The sequence below is a fragment of the Macrobrachium nipponense genome, chromosome 1 (genome assembly GCF_015104395.2).
Source record: "Macrobrachium nipponense isolate FS-2020 chromosome 1, ASM1510439v2, whole genome shotgun sequence".
Lineage (NCBI taxonomy): Eukaryota > Metazoa > Arthropoda > Malacostraca > Decapoda > Palaemonidae > Macrobrachium > Macrobrachium nipponense.
This window is the reverse complement of record NC_087200.1, coordinates 147688293-147712471: the sequence shown is the minus strand read 5'-3', so window position 1 is coordinate 147712471 and position 24179 is coordinate 147688293. Positions and strand designations below refer to the sequence as shown.

The following is a 24179-nucleotide window of genomic DNA, read 5'->3' as shown; positions in this document are numbered from 1 at the left end:
TTAGCATTGGCATCGTTTTCGAGCGTCGGCGAGCCCCCCGGCCTCGGCCTTCCTTATCCAGACGGACACTGCCTTCCACGAACGTATCCACCGAGGTTGCCAACTCTCTATTTTTCGTACTTTTAATAGGAGCCTTATCGTCCTTCGTACGTATTTTGAACGGCCTTACGGGCGAAACTGGGACCTGCATTCCATCCTCTGCTGCACCTTTCGCCGCCAACGTCGATTTTACCAGAGGTATCGCAGTTTTTGCGATCCGAACTGGCAACTCCGCCTCGGCCGCTAGCTCGCCGGCCGTCACCTCTCTCGCTTGTTCGACTCTTGCGAACGGCTTCGTCTGCCAACCTTGTGCTTAATAGCCCACTGATTTTCCGACCTTCTTGCTGACTTGGAAATGACAGTCTTGGTCCGAAGAAGAGGAAGAATTGATTCTTCTCCTCTTGGCCCGAGGATCCGCTAGGAACTCCCGAATCCTCCTCCAACGCTTGACTGGCGCTCGCCCGTGGACGTTATCGGACTTAGCGATGACGCCGAACTAGAGGAAGAAGACGAAGAAGGCGAATCACACTTTTCTTTTTGTCTCTCTTATTCATTCTCTCCTCTATATCCGTAATTCAGCATTACAGTTTGCATTGACGGGTCAGAAGGCAATATTAGCGTCTGGGTGCAGCGAAAAAGGGCGAGAATCGGTCTGTGACGTCATCACGCATGCCATCTCAGAGTGTGACGTATGTTGTGACGTCATCCCTCTCGTAGGGAGAGACTGAGAGGTTTCTGCTGGCAACCCGCACGTTGCTGCCAAACTACCTCCCACGTTCTGCATCGCTGTAAACTACTGAGTGGGATGGTGAAGCCGCGGCATTATTCCCATAAATTGCAAGCCCGGGGGATGAGGAACATTCAGCGCTGCCGAACCCTGCTGGAACCGTGACGTCATATAATGCGCAAGCAGACCATCCAAGGTTGGTACGCCTTGGTAGGCCTAGCGCTGACCACGTACCATCTAACCTATGCGCTTGAGTAGCAGGAGTCCTGGAACAAAGATGGCGGATCTCCCCCTCTACTTGCTGGGAACAAAGGAGAGTGCAAAATTATTCATAAAATTACCCAAGGCCCCTCCTGACGAGTTTCCGATACAGAACCGCTAGGAGAAACCGAAAGGGGTATGAGACAATTCAAAAGCAGGTGGAGAAACATATGGATCATGGCCTGGTTTATTACCGATACAAAAGAAGCCGGTAAGGTTTGGTCATCCAAAGATGGCGTCACCTCCCCTTTCTTTTGTATTGGCTTTTCCCATAGAACTTCTTCCACTGTTCCACCGACCAACCGCGACAAACAGAACACGGATTAGTAACCGTACATACGTTTTCCCTGCACCTACTACACGTTGGATGAGGATCCGTCGACACCGAAGTTAGGACCTAGAACATGGAAAGCCACTGACTCCTGGGCATTTCCTTTGTCTCCTCTTCGAAGCGGTAGACGATCCCGATGTTGAGGCAAAATTCTCCATCATACCACGTATACACTCTTACCACACAACTGATCACACTTGGAGCAAAGAAAAGGAATGAAAAATAAAAAATGAAATGGATAAAGAACGGGCAAACTGAAAAACCGGCTTTAAATGAGATAGACAGTAACACGTCTTATCTTAAAGGCGGTAGGAAAATAACTGGTGGGTCACAGGTAGCCGTGGGCATTCTGGGTATACATCCCCGTGACCTGGTATAGATGCCATTAGTCCCTGGATCTCACAGTGTAATTTTAATTCTAACCCGGTTTTCCAGCTTGGCGCTAGTAAATCCTAATGTTAAGACCGAAGGTTTGTTTTCGTGTATGAACAAATTATATTTCCAGGCCTAAAACACATGTTCTAGGGTTACAACGCCGATCCGATGAAGAAATATGACTCCAAAAAGGCAAAATACTGTACATACTTGAGTAATATTCAACTGCATGTAATGTTCAAACACCCCATTTTTACTGCATATATTAGGACTTTAGCATATGTCCCTTAGCATAAGCCTAGCCTATGTTAGCGGTTGCTACTGTAGCCTAGTCTATGATTCTGACATCTAAACCTAAGAGCTAAAAGGTTAGAATATGCCAATAAAATGTATAAATAATCAGTATGTACTCATTTCAAATAATTATTAATTAATCATTAACTATAATACACAAACAAACAAAAAACAAACCTTCCAATCGATTGTTTACATTCAGCTCTTACCCGTCTTCGAGTATCGAACGAGCGCCAAGCAATCACTTTACACAGTAAGCCAAAAATTTTCATTATCTCTCTTCAACTACTGAAACTACAAACAGTATAATAACCATTCCATTTCTATTCTTTATTCTATCTTACCTAATGTTTTTTTTTATTAAATGTAGTTGCATGAAGAAAAGTTTTTCAATTTACAGCATCCTTTTACCAATAGAATACTTAAAGCACAAGGGGTAGATGCTGACCAATAAGAGAGCAGGACCTTATGGGGTGACTAGCATCAGGAACCAATGGGAGAGCGGGAGGATGGTGGCGAGTTTACTCAGTTGGCGGCGCGGGAGTTTTAAAATTGTTCTCGGTGGTCCGGGCGAATCTCGGGACTTTACAGCAACAACCTTTCGTATCTTGAAAACTTTTCGTATGTAGAGCAGTAAAATTTTTCGCATTGGCTTTCGTATCTCGAGTTTTTCGTAAGTAGAGCCTTTCGTATCTCAAGGTACTACTGTACTTCACTGTATCCAATAATATTTTATGTATTCTCATATTATTGTATTATAAAATAAAATACTACTAACATTGAGGTTAATGTTTTGGTTTGGAAATCAGCTGATGGCAAATACGAGTTTGTTTCACCATATTTAACATAATTCTGAGCAAATTTTTCCTTAAATACGTCTAGTTGTTATTGTGAACTGGATTTTTTTGTTTTGTTTTGTTAACAGATTACATTGGTGGCATGTTTTATTGAGTAAAAAAAAAATTACGTGATTCCATTCACAATTTTCATTTATATCATCGTAATACGAACTTTACGTTATTTATCTTTTATCAGCGTGAAACCAACCGTAAAATGTGTTCTTTCAAGCACAGTAGTTTTGATTAAAATGATTTTATCTCCATTTAATCTACGGTTGTGTTTGATGGCATAAGTCTACTGGAGTTTTATCTTTGTTGCTGATGCACGATAATTGTCATTAGCAGCTTGAACAGTTTTTAAAGCTTCGGCTACAACTAGGTTTAAATTTCACAGTATATTTCCCTATTGATCTTTGATCTATAACAAATAAAGTTATTACATTAAGATATCTCAGTCCTATTCTACGTAACATCATCCATAACAACAAAGGTAATTGTTTACTAAAGCACAATGGTTGAAATACAAGCCAAACTGATGTTATTGTCATCCAATTCGGTTGTACTTAGAGAGAAAAAAAGAAAAAAAAAAAGTTGTTTCTCTTTCAGCTGTTCATGGCTGTACACATTTATGCAACGAGTACTATAACGTTAAAACCATACTTTCATCATTCTTTTTTGCGGTTTTTAAACTTATTTAATTAGAAGATGGGATAAAGTTAGGCTATTGTAATCTGGTCTCTCTCGTAAAATCAGATTATTGTAACTTGAACACATAGCTACCTGTACACTGTATAAAACCTTTTTATATCTACATACTCTTTCTATAATGTTCTTATACATTACTTGTTATTTAGAAATGTATTTTCCTTTTTTAATAACATGAAACATACAAATATGGGGTAGTATTTTGAGGGTTGGAACAGATTAAGGGCATTTTAAGTATTTTCAATGGGGAAAATTGATTTGAAGTGCGAGCAAATTGAGCTATGAGCTCGGCCATGGAACGAATTAAACTCGTAGGTCAAGGTACCACTGTACAAGGATTATACTTCACAAGAAATCCAAAAGATTAAAGGTAGGCTTTTTTCACTTTACAGTATTTTTAATACTATAATGTACTGTACAGTAAGTACTACTGTACAGTAAATTCTATAGTACTATACTGCATAAATATAATTTTACTTATTGTGCCATTGCGGGATTACGGCACCGTTGACTGGTCTAGTGCTCTGAAAGGTGTGCGGCGGCCATTGACTTTAAAAATAGCTTAGTGTTGAAAATTGCTCAGCATCAGTGGCCAGGAATGGAATCCCTGCCGCTAACCAAGGGCTGCCTGTAAATGCTTGATGTAAAACTTATAAATTTACATAATAAATTAAACAAACACATTTGCAGGGTTTTGCAGTGTTTCTGGAGGATTTGCAAATGTTCACACTATTGGAAAGAACTCGCTTATGATAATTAGTTAAGTTCCTATGAAAAGTTCGTGCTATTGTGAATTTGCGCAGAATTGAATTGCGTAAGTTCGGGGTATTACTGTATATAAAACCAATTTCTTAATTTCAACTTACTTCATCAAAAATTTTGATTTGCGAGATGGGAATAACATCATTGAAACCGTCTCTAAAGGCCTCCATCTGGTCATGAATACGCTGCACAAACCTCCACTTGATCACTAGCCTAAAAGAATGAGAAAGAACATGTTTTATATTCAGCAACAGAACCTGCATTAACTAAACATTTCTTCTTAAACACTGCTATAAATACCATATGACTTCCTGTACTGCATAAGCAATCATATGACTTGACCCAATATATAAAACCTATGGAAGATTATGGGGAAAATAATGCAAAGTATTGCTTTTGGAAATTTTCAACGAAATTACCAGTGAATTAACATCAAAATCTTGGTCTTTCAGTGGAACGTTATTATCTGTAAATAAATAAAATAACGTTCTGGAAAACATAAACCCTGTATTTTTTGCTGCTTTTTTAAAACTGCAAACCCTAAAGCAGATAAATAAAGTTGGAGAGTACAGTACACCTAATAAAATTATTTTAGAATCTAATGGCTGTATATGTTGACTAATGTGCCATAAGTAATGCATGGATGGATATCAAAATTTTTTGTTTCAAAAATAAATTTGTCAAGTGCCAAGCCTAATTCAAAGAAAAGAGGCCTTCAATCTGACAGTTAAGTTGTTCTTTTGCTGGAAAAATACAGAGAACATACATTTCAATATGAACTTGTTTATGTAACTAACCACATCCTATCCATAAATCACGGTTATTCAGAACTTGAAAATGTCCTAACGTTTTAATGTTATGTGTAAAGTTACAAGTTATGAAGGCCAAATTCCCAAATGTCAGAGATTTATACCTTGCAGAAATTTCAGATAACAGTAGTCATGAAGATGATAACCCTTAACCTTACGTTACATGGCAGAAAGCTGAAAAGGACTTGTGACATTGAACTAGCTGAGCAATAGCTGTACACGATGACACACACTGAGGGGCCTTCATAGCATTTAATTTATCCATCAATGAAGGAAAGCCACAACACACTGACTACAGTTGATGCAGGCAATTCCAACACTAGTTTCGTTTACCCAACATTTGTCTGAGCCCACACATCAAACTTGCATCAACTTCTCATTCACCTAATCCTACATTCAGTGAATGTCTCCAACCATAACACCGATTTTAGTGCGTATAAATGTCATCAGTATATTAAGGAACATTATGTCAATGGTATATTAGGTAATGTTACATGAAATATAATTTCTATAAGTTTATTGTATAATCTCCTTAGGCTATACATAAATAAATGATTGATTTAATTAAATGGTTGAATTAACTTAAGAATCCTCAAAATTAATTTAGTTGTAATTATACTTACTCAATATATTCATGCTTGTTTTCGTTAGTTACTGGAATGTTTGCACCATTTTCTTTAAGACTGTGAGATGATGTCTGGCCAAAGGACTCTTCATCCACGCTAAAGGTTAGATCTAAATCGGCTGGATCATTTTCCTGCAAAAGGCCATATAGCATAATAAAGATTTTGCTTCTGCAGGATAATGAAATTTTGTTTCTGCTTTAAACACAAATATAGATTTTTCAAATATAACCCCAATATTGAGAAATAAGAAGACAGCTCAAATCCATAGCGTTATACTATCAATACGCAAATCAGTAGTCTTAAACTACAATACTGAAGAGGTATATTATCTTTATTTATATGTTTTCTTACAACAAAAATATAATAAACTGATAATTGTGGGCAACACACTGATATTTCTTAAGTACAATTCTCCCACTCATTTATCTGAAATATTAAAAGAAACATGATAAAATTGTTAAGTTTCATATTTACTGCATGTATACCTCATTTGCCAGGTTATAAAACTTTACACTTCATATACACTATGGGCTGTTGGCCAGCATATTTTTACTGCATTATCATCATTATAAAATAAACAGTGACTCCCACACATATGGCCTATGCTTGGTAGAGTTCACAACATAATGCGACGAAAGGGAATGAAAGAAAAAAATGAAAGGGTTGTGTGCTGCACTACAGACATAACCCAATTAAAGATATTTTACAAAAACATGTGGAATCAAAATTAATTATTGTCAGATTCCCAATGTCATAAACAAATATGGCATTTTCATTATAAAATTAAGTTTCATATATATACTTGTACAGTATAGTAATTATATGGCTAACATTTTTAACTCGTGCGGCAACTTCACTGAAAATTTGCAGTAGTGCTACTGTTTTGTTTAGGAACATGGGAAACAACTTGTAAGGTAGGCTTCACTTTATTTGTGCCCTTATGTCCCTATGAGGGGAGGAGGGCTATCTCTGATTCTATAATTACTAGATAAGTATATATGAAACTTAACTTTATCATGAAAATGTCATTTTCATAAAACTTACCAAGTAATTAAACAGCTGAATCCCACACTGAATGGAGATGGGATACATTGACATTTTCTACTCCAAAGCATGATAATGACTTTGAAAATAGAGAATTTTGCCAGTGCTGAATATAATGCTGGTTTCTTCCTTAGCAGGTAAGAGAGCTACTGCAGGAAAATACTGCCTCTTGTTGATGCTCATCTTAACCTGTAGTGGCGCGGCTGTTGAGCAGAGGGCAATCTCTACTAAAACGGGAGCTTTGCAGTGGTGATATTCCTGATCTCGCAAAGCATACAAAAGGCACCCTTGCCCTGTTTGCAGTACCAAAATTATAAAACAACCAGACAATGGTGACACCTACTCTGAAAATTTACAGAACACCCCACACCTATCCACTAAGACTGGTAGATACTACAAGTACACTGTACCCACGGGCTCAAAGGCAAAAAGATAGGAGGGAAAAAATGCTTCCTATAATTCCTCACCCAGTACCATGCCACTAATAATGGCCCTAAGCCACTGTTTCCACTCACTTCAAATAGTGAGAGGCAAAAATAGACCTGCACTTCCAGTAAGTCTACTGAATAAAGGAAGACAGACACATTGTGCCTGAAAGCCAAAGAGGCCAACGCTGCTCTGATATCATAAGCTTTCACTTTAAAATTTGGCCTGATATCCTCCTAAATCTGTGAATGTGCCTCTGAAATCAAGTCCCTCAGAAAGAATGACAAGGTGTTCTTAGAGGACGATATGGGTTTTTAACCGAACACCAGAGGTTACCAGATGGACCTCTGATCTATTCTATCCTGCTTAGAAAGTACCTAAGAGCTCTGACTGGACAAAGTTCTCTCTCTTCTTCCTCATTACCAAGAATGTCCATTAAATTCTTAATGGTAAAAGAGCAAGGCAAGGGTTTGAATGGGTCCTTGTTCTTAGCCAAAAAACTAGGATGAATGAGCAAACTGCATCTCCTTGGGACAAACCTGTCCTTTGATCATCAGCTTGAATTTCACTAATGCACTTAGTAGTTACAGCAAAGAGGAGAGTGTCTTGCACATGAGTCACCTAAGGGATGCAGACCAAAGGGGTTCAAAAGTGGGACCTGTCAGCCACTTCAGGACCGCTTCCAGATTCAAGGTTTTGTTGTATTGAAGGACTTAAACCTTCTCAAGCTTACAAGGTTCCTATAGCGGTACTCAGTAAGCGACTTATGCCGTGGAGGGAAAAGTGGGGCTTGAGCAAAAAGTTTCTTTGTAAAAATCGATACGTCCAAACTATAATTGACATATGCTTCTGGTTTGTGTTATGATGTCAGCAAATGATTGAAGGTTTTCCTAAAGCAATCAGATATCTTTGCAAGACTTAGAAATAATAAAAAAGAAGTGATGAACGTGAAATTTTTAAGGAAAATCGTAGATATTTTTTTTAAAATTACACAATTCTGAAAAATATAATAATTAGGTTTGGGAGTTTATTTTATATGTAAATTGTGTGGAAATGTTTGGAATTTCACATGGAAGCAATCACTTTGCTAAAAATGTGTTTGCTAATTAGCTGTTACCAATTAAAAAATGCTAATCTTTTACAGAGTGCAATTTTCAGATTTTCCAACTTACTTATGTTGACATTATGTATAGTGCCTAAGTAAAGCTAGAAAAAAAAATAAAAAAGAAAGATATATGTATTGTTTGAATAAAATCGAGCAACTGTCGTTAGATTACGGACAATTTTTTTTTCTACGAAAATATATGGCAACAATTAATATATGTAAACGTTGATATTTTTACATTTTGCTGTTCAGCACAATAAAGTACAAAGAATGGCCATTTGAATGATATATAATACATACACATTGAAGTTATTTACAGATGCACAAACAGATGTACAAAAAATTATCTACGCATGCATAAATTCCAGCCAAACTATGGCGGTCAATGTATACATATATGCTGACATTTTTTCTAATTACTCGTTAATAAATAATGCTAGAAATAAGTGAAAACTGCGATGGGAAGCTGAATAAATTTCTTATATATATATATATATATATATATATTACCTAAAATCAATAGATATTCCCAGTTATTAATTGAACAATTGAAGCTCAAAGACGCAAGTTTTGTTTTTTTCACGTAAAGTCAATTGTTCGATAAAGATTTTTACTTGAAACTTTGATATTTTTACATTTTGCATTTAGAACAATAAAGTACAAAGAATGGCTGTTCGAATGATATAAAATACATGCACATTGAAGCTATTTACAGATATACAAAAAGGCGTACAAAAAATTATCTACGCATGCAAAAATTCTGGCCAAACTACGGTGTTCAACGCATAAAAATATATACTGACATTTTTCGTAACTACTCAGTAATAAATGGCGCACTCCTCATGTTATTCGGATGTCTCTTTTTTATTTATTTATTTATTTTTTTGAATGTCAAGCCAGAAAAAAAAAACTTACGAATGACGCCGATGCGGAAATCGTGTCATTGGAGCACTTACAGCAAAAAATTTATTGATGTTCTTTCGCATCATCACATCACCAGAGGGTTAACAGGTAACTAATATTAGAGCTCGACAAAAGGCCAAAAGATTTTCACTAATATCAGAGCTGAAGCCTGTCAGGGGAAGAGCAAACAACCCTTGGTGGTGTCTTCTGAAGTGGGGTTGTCTGAGTAAAGACAGTTTTTGGGGAAGGAGTCTTAGATAATATACCAATAGCCAATGAAGATTTAGGAACCACTTTCTCAGGGGCCAAAACAGGACTATGAGGGTCATAGTTGCATTGTGGTGTGACACACTTGTTCAGCACCTCTCTGATCATGCTGAAGGGTAGAAAAGTGTAAAGTTCCAGATTGGACCAATCTTGCAGCATGGTGTCTGTTGCCCATGCATGAGGATCTTCGCAGTTTCCAAAGATTCAGACAAACCAGGGGTTCCAGGGTCCATTCAGTGGGAAGAACCTACTTTGGATGGCTCAGCTCGTCCACCATAACATTTTAACTTCCCCTGGATATCAGGTGACCAGAGTCACTTAATTTTGTTCCATCCACAGATCTCTTGCTGCCTCGCAGAGAGACAAGGCTGTGGTATTGTCTGCATGCACCACTACTGTCTTGTTGTGGACCATGGTAAAAAACAGGGCTCAAGGGTTGAAGGGGCTTCCCTTCTGACAGTCTTTCTTTTGATAGCCACTGCTGCAAGTCTAATTTGATCTCCGAGGTGACTGGAAACACGTAAGTGTCCTGCCGTGTTTTCCTGTCCCAGTTGGCCTTCAGAAGAAATGGAGAACTCTCATATGGAGGCTGCCAAATTTGATAAACACCTATATGGATGCAAGTCTCTCCAGTAGGCTTATCCAATACTGAGCTGGGCAAAACTCTGGACCACCTGAAGACAACTGGAGATGGAAAAAAGGCTGAAAAATCTGAGAGCTCAGAGTTATCCACAAACACTAGACGATCTCGTACAATGGGGGTATGGGGGTCAACTGGGACTTTTGAAGACTGATAAGAAGGGCCTGTTCCTTGGTAAGAAGAATGTGTTGGGTCCTTCATGCACTTTTTCTGTAATGAGGATCAAAGTAGCCAGTAGTTCAGATAAAGGCTGACACTGAATCCCTATTAAGTGGAGCCATTTCAAGAGAGGAGCTAGACTCGAGTAATTACTTGAGGGGTCGTAGAAAGGCCAAAGCAAAGGGTCCAAAACTGATACACCTTGTTCTGGAAGATGAACCATGGATATTTCCTGGAATCTGGATGGATCGGGATGTGTAGGTATGCATCCTGCATATCTGTTATCATCCAGTCACCTTGGTGAATGGATGAAAGGACTGAATGGCTTGTCTTCAGTTGGAATTTCATCTTACGGACAAAATGATTGAGGGAACTTACATCAAGGACTGGTCTCCAGGCCCCCCGATGCTTTTGGTGCCACAAAAAGTCAGTTGTAAAAACCCTCTGTGCTGGTGTTCTTGACTTCCTCTATGGCCTTCTGGATGAGAGAGGAGACTTCCTCTAAATGGGCAGAATGTCATAGAGCCTATCGAGTATGCTGTCAATATGATGGGGAAAGGGACTAATGATGGGCTCTCTAGGAATGAGATGACGTAGCCTTCCTTCAGAACCCTTGATGATCCAAGGCTTTACTCCTCTTATAAGCAACTTTTCCCAAAACTCCAGAAGTCTGGCTCCTACAGGTGCATGAAGGACTTCCTTCTTACTTTTTAGACATTGTCTTGGCAGAGCTCTCTTAATGGACTTGGCTGTGGATCTAACATTTGCACAGGTCCTGAACTGTGATCTAGGTCCATTTCCATGAAAGGGATGCTGCTGGAGGTGTGTAGAAGTCCTGGCTTGAAAAACGGACAAATCCTTAGGACACTTGGACAACTTGGCTAACAAGTCTTCCACAGACTTTTTCTGCAAGTCTGATGCAATTCCCTCTACTTTGTCCTGAGGGAGGAGTTGGTGCTGGTGCAGAAGGGAGAACAAAAGGACTGACTTCTGGGTCTATGTGACTCCTTTAGAAGTAAAGGAGCACCAGAACTCTCCTTTCTTCAGATCACCAAATGCAAATAGAGTGGAAAGCTCTAGAGAGCCATCTCTAATGGTTTTGTTGGCACAGGACAGAACCCTGAGTCAGTCCAAGGTGATATTTCCTGCTGGATCCTGGTAGTCTTAAATTTTCTTAGCCAGTGCACCCAATATCCAGTCCAGAAAACTGAGGGATTCAAAAATCTTAAAAATATCCTTAACTAAATGGTCAAGTTCAGCGAAGAGAACATTATCTTGGCTGATGAAAACACAGAATGTCAAGAAGCACTGAGGAGACAGCGACTCTCAGATAACGTAGGCTATGGATCAAGCGAGAGGGAGGAAAGGAGAAAGATACTTTCCTTTGCTCCCTTTTGGCAGAAAACCAGTCCTCCGTCTCCTCTGAAGGACTTCTCAGAGGATGAAGAAAGCACCATCTTGGGAAGTCTTGTCCTGTTGTCCGGTTGATTCCTCATTAAAAAGGTTGAAGCAAGTGAGACCAGGGCAGATATCACAATAAACCTGGATAGGATGAAGGAAGCGCAGCTTCTTGGTGGCCCTCTTCCTCTTCTAAGGAGACCAGGGAAAGGATCTCATCCTGAGAAGTCTTGGGAGAGGAGGGAGCTTTCTGTAATAAGTCCATGATTACGGCTAACTCACTTAATAGGAGCCAAGATCAGCTTGTCATTATCCAAAGGCAAAAGTGAAGACCATAGTCTCTGAGTGACTGAAGAGGATAACACCTGGGAGCAGGTGCGTGGTATTCAGGAGCTGGCGCCTGGGACTCGGGAAGTGGCACCAGCTATTTAGCAGCGAACATCGGGCACTTATGAGTTGTTGCTGGGCGTCTGGGAGCCAGGTGAGGGCACTCAGCCACTGGCTATTCGCAGTGGTGGATTTAGGGGAAGGGGCCCACCGTCAGCTATGAATGGAGCCCCTAAGAGTGGATTATCAATAAACATCAATGTCAGCAAAAATAAAAAATTATAATACTAGTAGTAGTAGTAGTTGTTCTTGTTGCTGTTGCAGCAATAGTAATTAGAAGTGCACAAGTCACCATAACTGAATCCACAAATTTTATTATTCATTCTGCTAACAGAGTTGCTTTATCACAAACTAATACAAGAAAGCTTTGGTGAAGAGACCCAAAACGTCATCTTGAAACTTTGCACCACTTGATGGGTGGAGAGACATGAGTGTATTTCAACATTTTATGACTTATTACCCGCTATCAGATATTTTCTAAGGCATTATGAATCGGGCAATGATAAAACCGTATCAACTAATCATTTACACTGCAAAAACTGATATGTTATTCTGGTTTCATAGTTCTCTTTGTGTACTGTGAAAGATATCTTATCTATAGCACTCCAGTTATCAATCATGCTGCAGAAGGTTGAGTGACCTTTGCAATGCTGTAAGCTATACAGGCAGTCCTTGGGTTACGACGGTCTCGGCTTACGACGTTCCGAGGTTACAACGCTTTTCAATTATATTCATCAGACATTATTTCCAGGGTTACGAAACCTACAACGCTCATCTGGCAGATGAAGTATGACACCAAAAATGCAAAATAATCAATATTTGAAGGTTTTTTTATGAAAAATGCCATAAGAATGCAGTTTACATAGTTTTCAATGCACCCAAAGCATTAAAAGTAAGGTTTTCTTAGGATTTCTGACGATGTTCTGGCTTACAACGATTTTCGGCTTACGACGCGTCTCAAGAACGGAACCCCCAGCGTAACCCAGGGACTGCCTGTATAACAAAATTGTGATCCAAGTCCTCAAGAACCAAAAGTCCGATATAAAGCAAGTCATTTGGTATAGCATGGAATGAAGTAAAGAACAAAGCAGAGAAGCTTAGTGTAGAGCTAAAAGGCCGCAGGTTGCAGGAAGGCAGTGGTGCAGGGTAAACATTCCTTCTTCATCTGAGCGTTCAGGAGTGTTTTCATTCAACACTGTACATTCCATATCTAGACTATGTCATAGTAGAATTGGAGAGAGAATTCCAGCAACACAAAGCAGTAGCGGTCAAGTTTGGTATTTTAATCCCAAATAAGACTAAGTCATTATCTACAGTAGTATCTTTCAAATATGTACTCTCACTACGTTCACAGGTAGAAATAAGATATTCAGTGTATAATGAGGTATGGCTGGAATTTTTGGAAAATATAAATAACACACCAAAAACACTGCTATTAGCTTTACAGAAGTGTGATAAAATGTTGTTCCCAAACATACACACACTGCTCTGAATTGGAGTGACAATGCCAATCACAACAACAACAACAGAATGAGCTTTCTTGACACCGAGACGATAGAAAACTTATCTCAGAACATTTATGACTGCTGACAAACATTCTAACTTTAGTATTATCCATGTGCATAGGGATATATTGAAATAAATGCAGAGGATGTGATTGATAAGTTTGCTTTAGAAGGCACACAGACTGGAATTAGTTCTTTCACTTTACTGTTACTATGCAAACACCTAGAATGTTTGCATGACAAATGCTTTACCCAGTTTACTGTTTGCATGGTAAAGTTAAAAAAACACCTGCTTATTAAACAAAAAAAAAAAAAAAAAAAAAAAAAAAAAAACAAAGTTTTTCCAAAGTTCAAAACTGCTATTAAAAAAAAAAAAAAAAAAAAAAAAAAAAAAAAAAAAAAAAAAAAAAAAAAAAAAAGGGGGGGGGGGGGGGGGGGGCGGGGGGGGGGGGGGGGGGCATTCTCAATACCAGGAAATATGTAGTAAGGAAATCTCATCTGATTTTGCCTGCAAACTTCTAATAAAAAAAGCAAAGCAGGGAATGAGACCCTTTTTTGTGTAGCCCGTTCGCGTCGCTGTTTTCGGCTTGGCCGATTCGGCGTAGCCGATTTGGCATATAGAAATTTTCGGCGGAGAGACTGTTAGGCGTCAAATGACTACTTTGTCGCTGTAAACGACATTTAGCCATCAAATAGATACTTCGTCGTTATAGCGCAATTAGCTCTCATTTTAACAATTGTTTAACAATTGAACAATTGTTTTTTTTTTTTTTTACATTTACTTTTTGGTAGCTTTAGAATTTTCAGTCGTCTAAGCCCTATTGTACGAAATGGAAGGAGATGGACGAATACATGGATACACTAGCAGCGGGTCTTCCAGACGAACTAATACCCTTGTTCCATTGGTTCGAAGACACTTATATTGGACGACAGAATAGGCGTCGAAATCCAAGAATGAACCCTATGTTTGCTCCCGAGATCTGGAACCTTTATGAACGCACTGTAAATGATGAAGATCGCACTAACAATCACGCTGAAGCTGCCAATCGACGTCTACAGTTCGAACTAGGAAGGCATCATCCTTCCATCAAGAAATTTATTGATGCCTTGAGGAAAGTTCTAGAAAAATTAATCACTGGATATCCACCTCACAAAAAGCTAAAGAAACATAGAAATGCTGATGAAAGAATAAAAAAAAATAGTAATTACGAAATGAAAAATTAATTCCTAAGGTTAAAAAAAACAAAAAAAACTGTACAAAATAAATTTTTTTTTTCTAAATAATGTATTTTCATTTCAAGTTTTAAACTCGCATTATCCCATTATTGTTTTAATAGGATCCTTTATTCTCTAAGTGAATAAAATTTATATTTTTTCCCAATTCAAGTACTAGTCTTTTAATTATAAAAATTTTTTTTACTGTTTTATTTTTCTGAATAAAGTTCAGAAAGGACGTGTTGCATTTCTAGAAAAATTAATCGAACAAAGACGTCGAAACAATCTGACGCCTAAACGGGCTACGCCGAATAGTGCTATTAGTTTTCTGACGCCGGAATCGGCCAAGCCGAAACGGCAGCGCCAAATGGGCTATGCCGAAAAACGTAGCAAACCCTACAAAGCAACCTATGATATGGGAAACATAATAAAGATTATTTCATGTGACTTAGGCTACAACAGACAAAACAACACCAATTCCTCACCTGGATCCATAACAAAGAGTTGTAGTATTCAGAATCTACACTCTCCATGTCCTTGAGTTCAATAGGCTTGCTGAGCATCATTTTGTAAAAGGGTCTTATGAAGAATGCTGAAAAAAGTAATAAATATACATGAAATTTTTTTGAAATTCTCAAAAGTTAATCACATAAGAAATTACAAACATACAAAGTTTCAAGAATTCCTAGTAAAGAATGGGGTAAGCACATGATACAGTTTTCACCTTCAGAACACACATGAAAAGGCATACAGGAAAGGAGCAAGACTACAATGGTACTTCACTACAACTCACATTAGTTCCGCAGTAAGTCAGGAAGTAGCAAAGTGGTTAAAAACATTATGCAAGTGTGTAGACCTGGACTTGGGACAGGATTAGTAAAAGTTTTTATTTACAAAATTCAAATATTTTCATTATTTTATTAAAAGTAATGGCTACTTCAGCAGCATTACGCTTGTACAGATTTTTCTCTATTTTCCGAGTAGCAGCTTTTTCTGTGTTACTTAAACACGCTAGTAAAGCGCCTATGGAGGTCATTCTCAAATGCAGGGTCACGATTGGTGAACATATTTCTAGGTAAACTATTAAACTATAGATATCAATGTCATTAATGTTCTCTCTCTCTCTCTCTCTCTCTCTCTCTCTCTCTCTCTCTCTCTCTCTCTTGTAGCAAGCTTCATCTGGAGCTGCCAGACATCCTCTAGGCTAGGATGCTGAGGGTAGACCGCTTCTGGTGTGGTGTCATTCCTCCTTATATTCAGGGTCAACAGCAGGTGGTCTGCCCCATGCCGATCTCCTATTGGTTGATGGCGGTAAGTATGTTTTTCATTAGTTGCTTGGGCCAGGCTTCAAGCCACATGGCCATGTAGCTGCAACCTCCAAGATCTGAGCTGCGCAGTGATGTCGCTGGGCATTGCGTCATGGCTGGCTTGATTTTCATTGGCTGCAGGAGTATTTTGTTGGGGCGTTGTCTTCCGAAGACTTGTTGCGATCTGTGGTGTCATTGTGTGCAGGTCTTCTCATACTCATGGGGAGGATAAATTCTTCCTGCATCGTATTCAGTGCTGGTTTTATTTACTGGATGAGAAGCACCTCCAGCAGGCATAATCAACAGGCATTGAGGGCCTTCCCGATGAGCATAGTATTCTGGATGATAACATCCTGGGAGATAGTTTCTTGGTGTCTGGTGCGGGTGTGGTTTTTGATAGCCCGTCCTGGGCATGGCAGATCCTCTTAGACAGGCCCATGCTGGTCATACCGACGTAGGCACTGCTGCAACTGCGGACTGGGCATGTGTACTGGTATAGCACAAATGTCTGCTTCAGAGGATTTCATACCAGCCAGGAGGGGTCATTCTTCATAATTAGGTTGCGCATCCTCAGATTTTGGTAGTATATGATTAAGTCTATTTTCTTGGTGTCAACGATCGAATTTACCTTTTCAGTTATAATCTTCATTAAGGAGTCCTCTTCTTCACGGTAATAAGGACTCATGAAGGCTTTATAGTACAGCTTAATGCTATTCTGGGGGCGGGGCTGCAGGCCCTCACTACCGTACCATTTCTCCAGTGCTGTGTGAACTTCTGAACTGATTAATTTGTTGGAATATCTGTTGTTTACTAGTCTTTGGAAGGCATGGTCGAGGGCTCTCCTGACGAAGGCCCTTACGGTTGTACTCTTGAACCTGGCAGGGCACTCGCTGTCACCATTGAGGCAGAGTCCAAGGCTGGTCTCCTTTGTGTAGACAGAAGTACAGAGGCCATCTTCTGTTTTAGTCACAAAGGCCATCGAAGTAGGGGAGCCGATCGTCTGTACTGTATTCAACTGTGTAATTCAGCACACCGCATAGCTGAAATGCCTGACGGATAACAACCTCATCCTCGGTGTTGACTTGAACCAAGATGTCATCAATATGCCGGCTGTATCTGCGGGGTTGATGCATCCTGCACTGAGGAGGAACGAGTCTTCACCAGAATGCAACAACCCCATAGATACGGCCAATATATTGATGACATCTTGGTTCAAGTCAATGCCGAGGATGAGGTTGAAGCCCTACGTCAGGCATTTCAACTACACAGCAAGCTGAATTACACAGCTGAATACAGTACAGACAATTGGTTCCCCTCCTTCGATGTCATCGTGACTAAGAAGACCGCCTCTGTACTTTGTCTATACAAAGGAGACCAGCCTTGGACTTTGCCTCAATGGTGACAGCGAGTGCCCTGCCAGGTTCAAAAGTACGACTGTCAGGGACTTCTTTAGGCAAGCCTCTACCAATGCTCAACCTGGCAGGACACCCATCAGGAACTCGACCATGTCCTAGTAAACAATAGATATTCCAACAAATTAATCAGCAGAGAAGTCCACACAGCCCTGGAGAAATGGTACGGTAGTGAGAGCCCGCAGCCCCGCCCGCAGGATAACATCAAACTGTACTGTAAAGAAGATTATAACCGAAAATGTAAACCCAATCGACGATAATAAGAAAATAAACTTAATCATACAGTCCTACTAAAATTGGAGGATGAGCAACCTAATTAAGAACAATAATCCCTACTCACCGGTAGTCCACCCTCAGCTTCTTAGCCTAGAGGATGTCTGGCAGCTCCCGACAAAACTACTATGAGAGAGAGAGAGGAGAGAGAGAGAGAGAGAGAGAGAGAGAGAGAGAGAGAGAGAGAGAGAGGAAGAGAGGAGAGAGAGAGAGAGAGATTTGATAACTACGGTATCAAAATTTACATTAAAAAATTGTAATAGAAATATATACACTAATCTTGGCCCTGCATTTGAGAATGACCTCCATAGGCACTCTACTACCTTGTGTAAGTAGAACAGAAAAAAAAAATATTCAGAAAATATAGAAGAATCTCTACATGCGTAATGCTGCTAAGTAGTCATTACTTTTAATAAAGTATGCTTGAGAGGGGGTCTACTTCTTAAGCATTATTATTATTATTATTAATAAATAGTTTATCAGCCAACCAAGATAACATTACGTCTCATAGGACTGGCCCGAGGAGTTTGTTCTTCGTAAATTTATTAGAGATCACTCAAATAAAAAATTTAATTCTAGATATTCTTCCTTAGTTGTAAATGGACATATAAAAATATATTTTTGTTTTAAGTGTCGCTCTGAAAACTGCATTCTGGAATTGGTTATGCTGTACATTACTAAAATTATTTACCTAAAAAGATAGGAATAAAAAGTACAGAATCCCTCCCTAAAGCTCATTAAATACATATAATTTTTACAAGAAAAATCAGAGAAAATATTCTTCCTTCATTTAGAACCTGTGGAAAGCCATAACTAACTGCCACACAAAAATCATGAACTTTATATATGGAATATTTCTAAATGGAAATCAATAAATCAATAAAATCCAATTACTACAAAAGCTCAACATGTGCTCTTCCACATCTCTTCCTTAATCCTCATTTGCTTGTCTAAAGAATACCTATTTATTACACAAAAACTCATTTATTTATATTGTGTCCCAGCAACATACAATCTCAATAATTATGGAAAGTAACCCGTGAAATTGATTACTGAGGATATTCACTATATTAGAAAAAATGCCAATCTAATGAAATGAAATTACAAAGTGCAGCTGCAACTGACTAAAATCTAAGAAAAAATCTGTACCTTATCCAAGAGTTTGATTCAAGAACTAAACATAGAAAAAAAAAGACATTTTAAAATTAATTTGTATTTTTCATAGCTAACAAACCTGTGGTCTTAACATTAGGATAAATCTGCTGGCACCAGCTGGAAACCAGTAAAAAACAATAAGCAAGGAATTGGTGGCAACTGGCATCAGTCATGGGAAAGAGCGAGGAAGCAGCCAGCAACCTAATCTCAACCACGTGACCGTCTTAGTTGGTCCTCCAGCCCAGGATTAACTGAAAGAGGTGGGCAGTAATGTTAAGGCCGCAGGTTTATTAGCTATAAAAAATACAAATTAATTTAAAAATTTGTCATTTGTTCATATGCAGAACAAACTTGGGTCTTAAAATTAGGACAGACTCACTTTTAGTGCGAGGTAATCTTGACTGGAGGTTCAACACACCTGGTAACACTTCCTGGATAAGAGAATTCAAAGGAAGGAGACCTGTGTTTCTGATCTGTTAGATTGATGGTTATCCAACAGACTACTGGGCTAAATACAATGCAAAAAATCACTGCACAGGATGAAGTTAAAAAGCTCTATCTGTTCAGGTAACATACTGAGATAGGCAAGCCATCTAGACGTGTTTGTTATCATTCCTCTCTCTCCAAGCTAGAGAGGTATATTCATGTAAAATATAAAACACTCTAACAGTAAAGTTACTTCACTCGCCTGTATACGACCAGTTCCAGTGCATGATGGATCAATCTTCTTACCGCCCATAGGTAGAGAAGAAAGGGGAAAGGAAAAAGAAAAAGAGACCAGCTATCTCAATTATTCTCAATTTCATACCATCATCTTAGGCAGGATACAAACTGTCCCGCTAGGGACACTGGATGAGCTACACAATTTGTTGAGCAGCCACCGACAGACACAAGGAAAAGATGTCCAAGGACCTGTGGGCAACATCCCTCAGGTAGAAGGATGTGAAAATGGTTTGCTGAAGCCAAGAACAAGCATTCAAAATCCTATGAACAGAAAAGTTATTGAATGCCCAGGAGGAACTTAGTGGTCATTAGACCACTAAGTTCCTCCTGTGCTCTTGCATGCACAGTATAGGTAGTAGAAACTGATGAGGAGGAGTAAGCATGCCTAATCACTTCACATAGCCAAAAGGAAATGGTATTCTTGGACACTTCTTTCTTGTTCTGGCCTGTTAACAAAAAGTCTTTGGCATCCCGGTTTGAGGCGTTGAGTCATTTTTAGATAATTAAGCAGTGCTCAGCAGGACAAAGCAGCAATTCAGCTGGATTGTTGTCAACAAAATCCACAAGGGGAGGTATGGAAAAGAGACAATCCTGTCATCATGGACCAAGGGGTTTTGAATCTTAGCAACAAATTTCTGGACAAATTCGAAGGCTACTTGACCCCCAACCACTGGTATATTTTACATCAAAAGTCTGACCATGGAGTCTGCCCACTCTTTTTAAAGAAGCCAAGGATAGAAGGAAAATCGATCAAGTTCCTGTTCAATGACCGCCACAATGGTTCATATGGGGCTTGAGTGAGACTACTGGTCAAAACTTTAGAGCAGCATAGAGATTTCCCAAGATGAAATTAAGTTCCTGTCTCTCAGACAAAGAACTTATCCCAAAGCAGCACTGTGACTCCTTAATGACAGACAAGAAGTGTTTTTCTGTTCTGAGGAAGATCAGTAAATCTGTTATCTGTCGAGTAGATGTTCCAAGTGGAGGGAAATCCTGTTGATGATACCAACCACAGTAGACGACCCATTTTCCCTGGTACACAGCTGAAGATTGATTTATTGAAGAATATCTTCTGAGGTAACCAGAACTCTGTGTCGGTGCTCTATGAGAAAAGCCTCTCACTCGCAAGGGATACTGGATAGTCTCCAGCCATGAAGAGATAGGGATCCTATCAATCAATAATATCTTTCTACAGGAAGTTGACAGAGGAGATTTCTCTCAAGACTGATGAGAGCAGAGAGAACAGATCCGGAAACCATTGAGGCCATAAATGAGCTATAAGGGTCATGCTGAGACTGAGAAACATTTTTGTTTGTACTGGTCATGGATGTGTTGAGTGAAGAGATCAGGAATGAAGAGCTGTGGGAGTTGTATGCCGATGATCTAGTGATTACTGCTGATAATGACTGATAATGAGGAGGACCTAAAGAGAAGGGTTGGAGAGTGGAAGGAGTCTTCAGAGTGGGGTGGCTTAAAGATGAATGTGAATAAAACTGAGGTTTTGGTGAGCAGTAGGGAAGATAGACACAGAATAGTAATACAAGAAAGAAGAGGCTTGATTATAAAACAGGTGGAAAAGTTTAATAATTATGATCTACTTTAAGCCAAGAGGGAGGATGCGAGGCTGAAGTTGACAGTGGGATAAGTGGCGTGGGGGAAGTGGAGAGATGTAGCTGCTGAGGTAGATTATGGGAATATTGCTGCTTGATAGAGTGGAAAATGATGAAATAAGAAGAGGAGCAGGTGATAAGAGAATTATGATTGAGATGGTATGGGCATGTGCTAAGGATTGATGATGAGGAGGGAGTGAAGAGGGTTTGGGAAAGAATCTGCCTGTTATAGGAAGAAGATCGAGAGGGAAACAGATGATTCCTTTGATAGCAGATGATGCCTTTGATAGAAGGCAGTGAAGAAGGCGTATCAGGCAACGACCCCTGAATGTACAGCTAATGGTGGGAAAGAAGTAGTAGTCTGACAGAGGAACAAACAGGTGGTGAAGATGAAGAGGGAGATCTACATTGATTCCTCTTTTCAGAACACATCCATACTTCTCTCGAAAAGACAGAGCTGACCACGTTAAACATAGCCTAAACGAGACAGTTCACAGTTGGAGCAGCAGCAGATGATGTCATAGCAGAAACCGATGGCAGCTGTGATCTCACAGGAGCAGACAAACTCTCGGTACAGCAGTTGGTACAGGAACTGTTGTAGGCTGAATGGGAGGCGACCCAAGATGACGTGCTGGAAGGACCAATGGCATTGCACAAAAGGAATTAGCATGAGACCCAGCAAAGTGAAGGCCAGGATGTTTATGAAACTATCATGGCAGCCGACACTGGGATGCGAGAAGATGTGAAGTAGGATAACAGGCCATCTAAGGTTGGTATCCCTGATAGGAGACGAGGCCCAAATAACCGACCTCTTCTGTGCACCTGAACCTAAAACACTGGAACAAGATGACGCTGCCTCCAACCTCCCAGGAGGGGGAACCCAACCCTCTGAAAAAAAGATGGGGAATAAAATCTTATGACCCCTCTCCCAAAACTTCCAAAGATGAGTCAATGGAAGAATAGGAAGGGAAAAGAAAAGGAGCAACTGGAGGAGGCCTAGACAAGGGAGAAGCAGAACAATGAGGAGCCTGAGATCAAATGAGGAGAGAGCCCTTCCCAAAATGGAACCTCCAACTTCCTCTTGTGCTGCTGCTTCTTGGCGAAGAGCCTCCACTGCTCGGGAGACAAGGTACAAATCTCAGGGTAAGTGTTAGTTACTTTAGCAGTAATCTGCATCTATTACAAGTTGAATGTGGATCCGTCTCTAAGGAAGCAAACATAAATGAGGGTAATTGTCTATACTGGGGCATTTTAGGTGGGTTTTGGGACTGCATATCAAAAGCCAAAACTCTGACACAAAACATCCAAAATAACTATTTACAAAAGAAAGAAACATGAGCAATAAGGTAAAAAACTGGCTTTAGGGAGGAGAGTGAAGGAGACGTCCTCCTCTTAAGGTGGTAAAGAGAAATACCAAATTGTAACTAATTTGTATTTTTCATAACTAACAAACCTGAGGTCTTAACATTAGGATTTACTAGCGCCAAGCTGGAAACCGGTAGAATTAAAATTACACTTGTGAGATCCAGGGTGGGACTAATGGCATCTATACCAGGTCACGGGGCATGTATACCCAGAATGCCCACGGCTACCTGTGACCCATCAGTTATATTTCTAACCCAGTTTAGACTGCTAGAGGGGTGGTTCGAGGTGGGCCTTTAACTGTTAAGACCTCAGGTTTGTTAGTTATGAAAAATACAAATTAGTTACAAATTTGGTATTTGTTCATACACGAAACAAACCTTCGGTCTTAACATTAGGATAGACTTACTATTGGAGGGAGGTAAGTCTCTACAACTGACTGGAAGTTTGCCACCTTATCCATTTCCGAATATATAGGGAAATTCTAGAGAATGGACAATGAACCTAGGACCAAAGAGATAAGCGGATCTATTGGTTTCCTCCCACTGGGTGTAGATACCATTCTACTGTTTACTCTTGTCCTTGCGACTAGATCCACCTTCACCCCTCTTTCCTTATTATCCAGAGGGGTGTGTTGCTACTGAAAAGTATATCATCAGCTAAGATAGCTTCACAGTATGGCTGACCACCTCACCTGCATCTAGTCCGTTCCAGCACATGACGGTACTCTCCTTCATATTGCCCGTAGTTAAAGGAGTAGGAAGAAAGTAGTAAAGAAAAAGACCAGTCATCCCATTCATTCTTACTTTCATACCTTCATCTTAGACTAGACGCAAAAAAAAACTGACTACCCGCCAGGGGCACTGGATGAACTATATCACTTGTTGGGCCGCCACCACTGGACCCAAGGAAAAGGTTGGTGTCCAAGGATCTATGGGCACATCCAAATCAAACAAAATGAGGTGAAAGTTGTTTGGCGCTTCCACACGCCAGCTTTCAGAATTTTATCCACAGACATGTTCTTCTTAAATGCTAGGGAAGCACTCACACCCCTGATGTCATGAAGCTCTAGCTCCCACCTGGCTATCTGACCCTCTGTCTTCTGCAGTATAAGCATTTCTGATTGTCTCCCTTAGCCAAAAATGATATTGTATTCTTGGACACTTCCTTCTTGTTCCGTCCTGTACTTATGAACAACCTCTGGCACCCCGGGCCTGAGGTGCCTTGTTCTCTTTAAGTATCCTAGTGACCTGACGGGGCACAGGAGCATTTTCAGCTTTGTCGTTGTCTACAAAGTCTGCCAAGGAAGGTATGGTAAAGGAGTCGAATCTGCCGTCTACTATTGTTGGATTTTTCATGGTCTTTTGCCACGAATTCTGGGACAAACTCACACACCATTGATCTCCAACCTCTCGAGTGCTTTATGAGATATGAGAGGCCATGTAGCTCCCCCACCCTTTTGGTCGAAGCCAGGGCCAATAAGAAGACTGTCTTCAGGGTCAGGCTCCTATCCGTGGACT

General features: G+C 39.8%; 1 protein-coding gene across 1 annotated transcript in view; it reads right to left on the bottom strand.

Annotated features, from left to right (window-relative positions):
• LOC135219734 (E3 ubiquitin-protein ligase Nedd-4-like) overlaps positions 1 to 24179 on the bottom strand; it is a 284620-nt gene that overhangs the window by 35557 nt on the left and 224884 nt on the right. Inside the window, 3 exon segments of the mRNA XM_064256741.1 lie at positions 4438 to 4546; positions 5766 to 5899; positions 15303 to 15409. Coding sequence (XP_064112811.1) covers positions 4438 to 4546; positions 5766 to 5899; positions 15303 to 15409 — 350 coding nt within the window.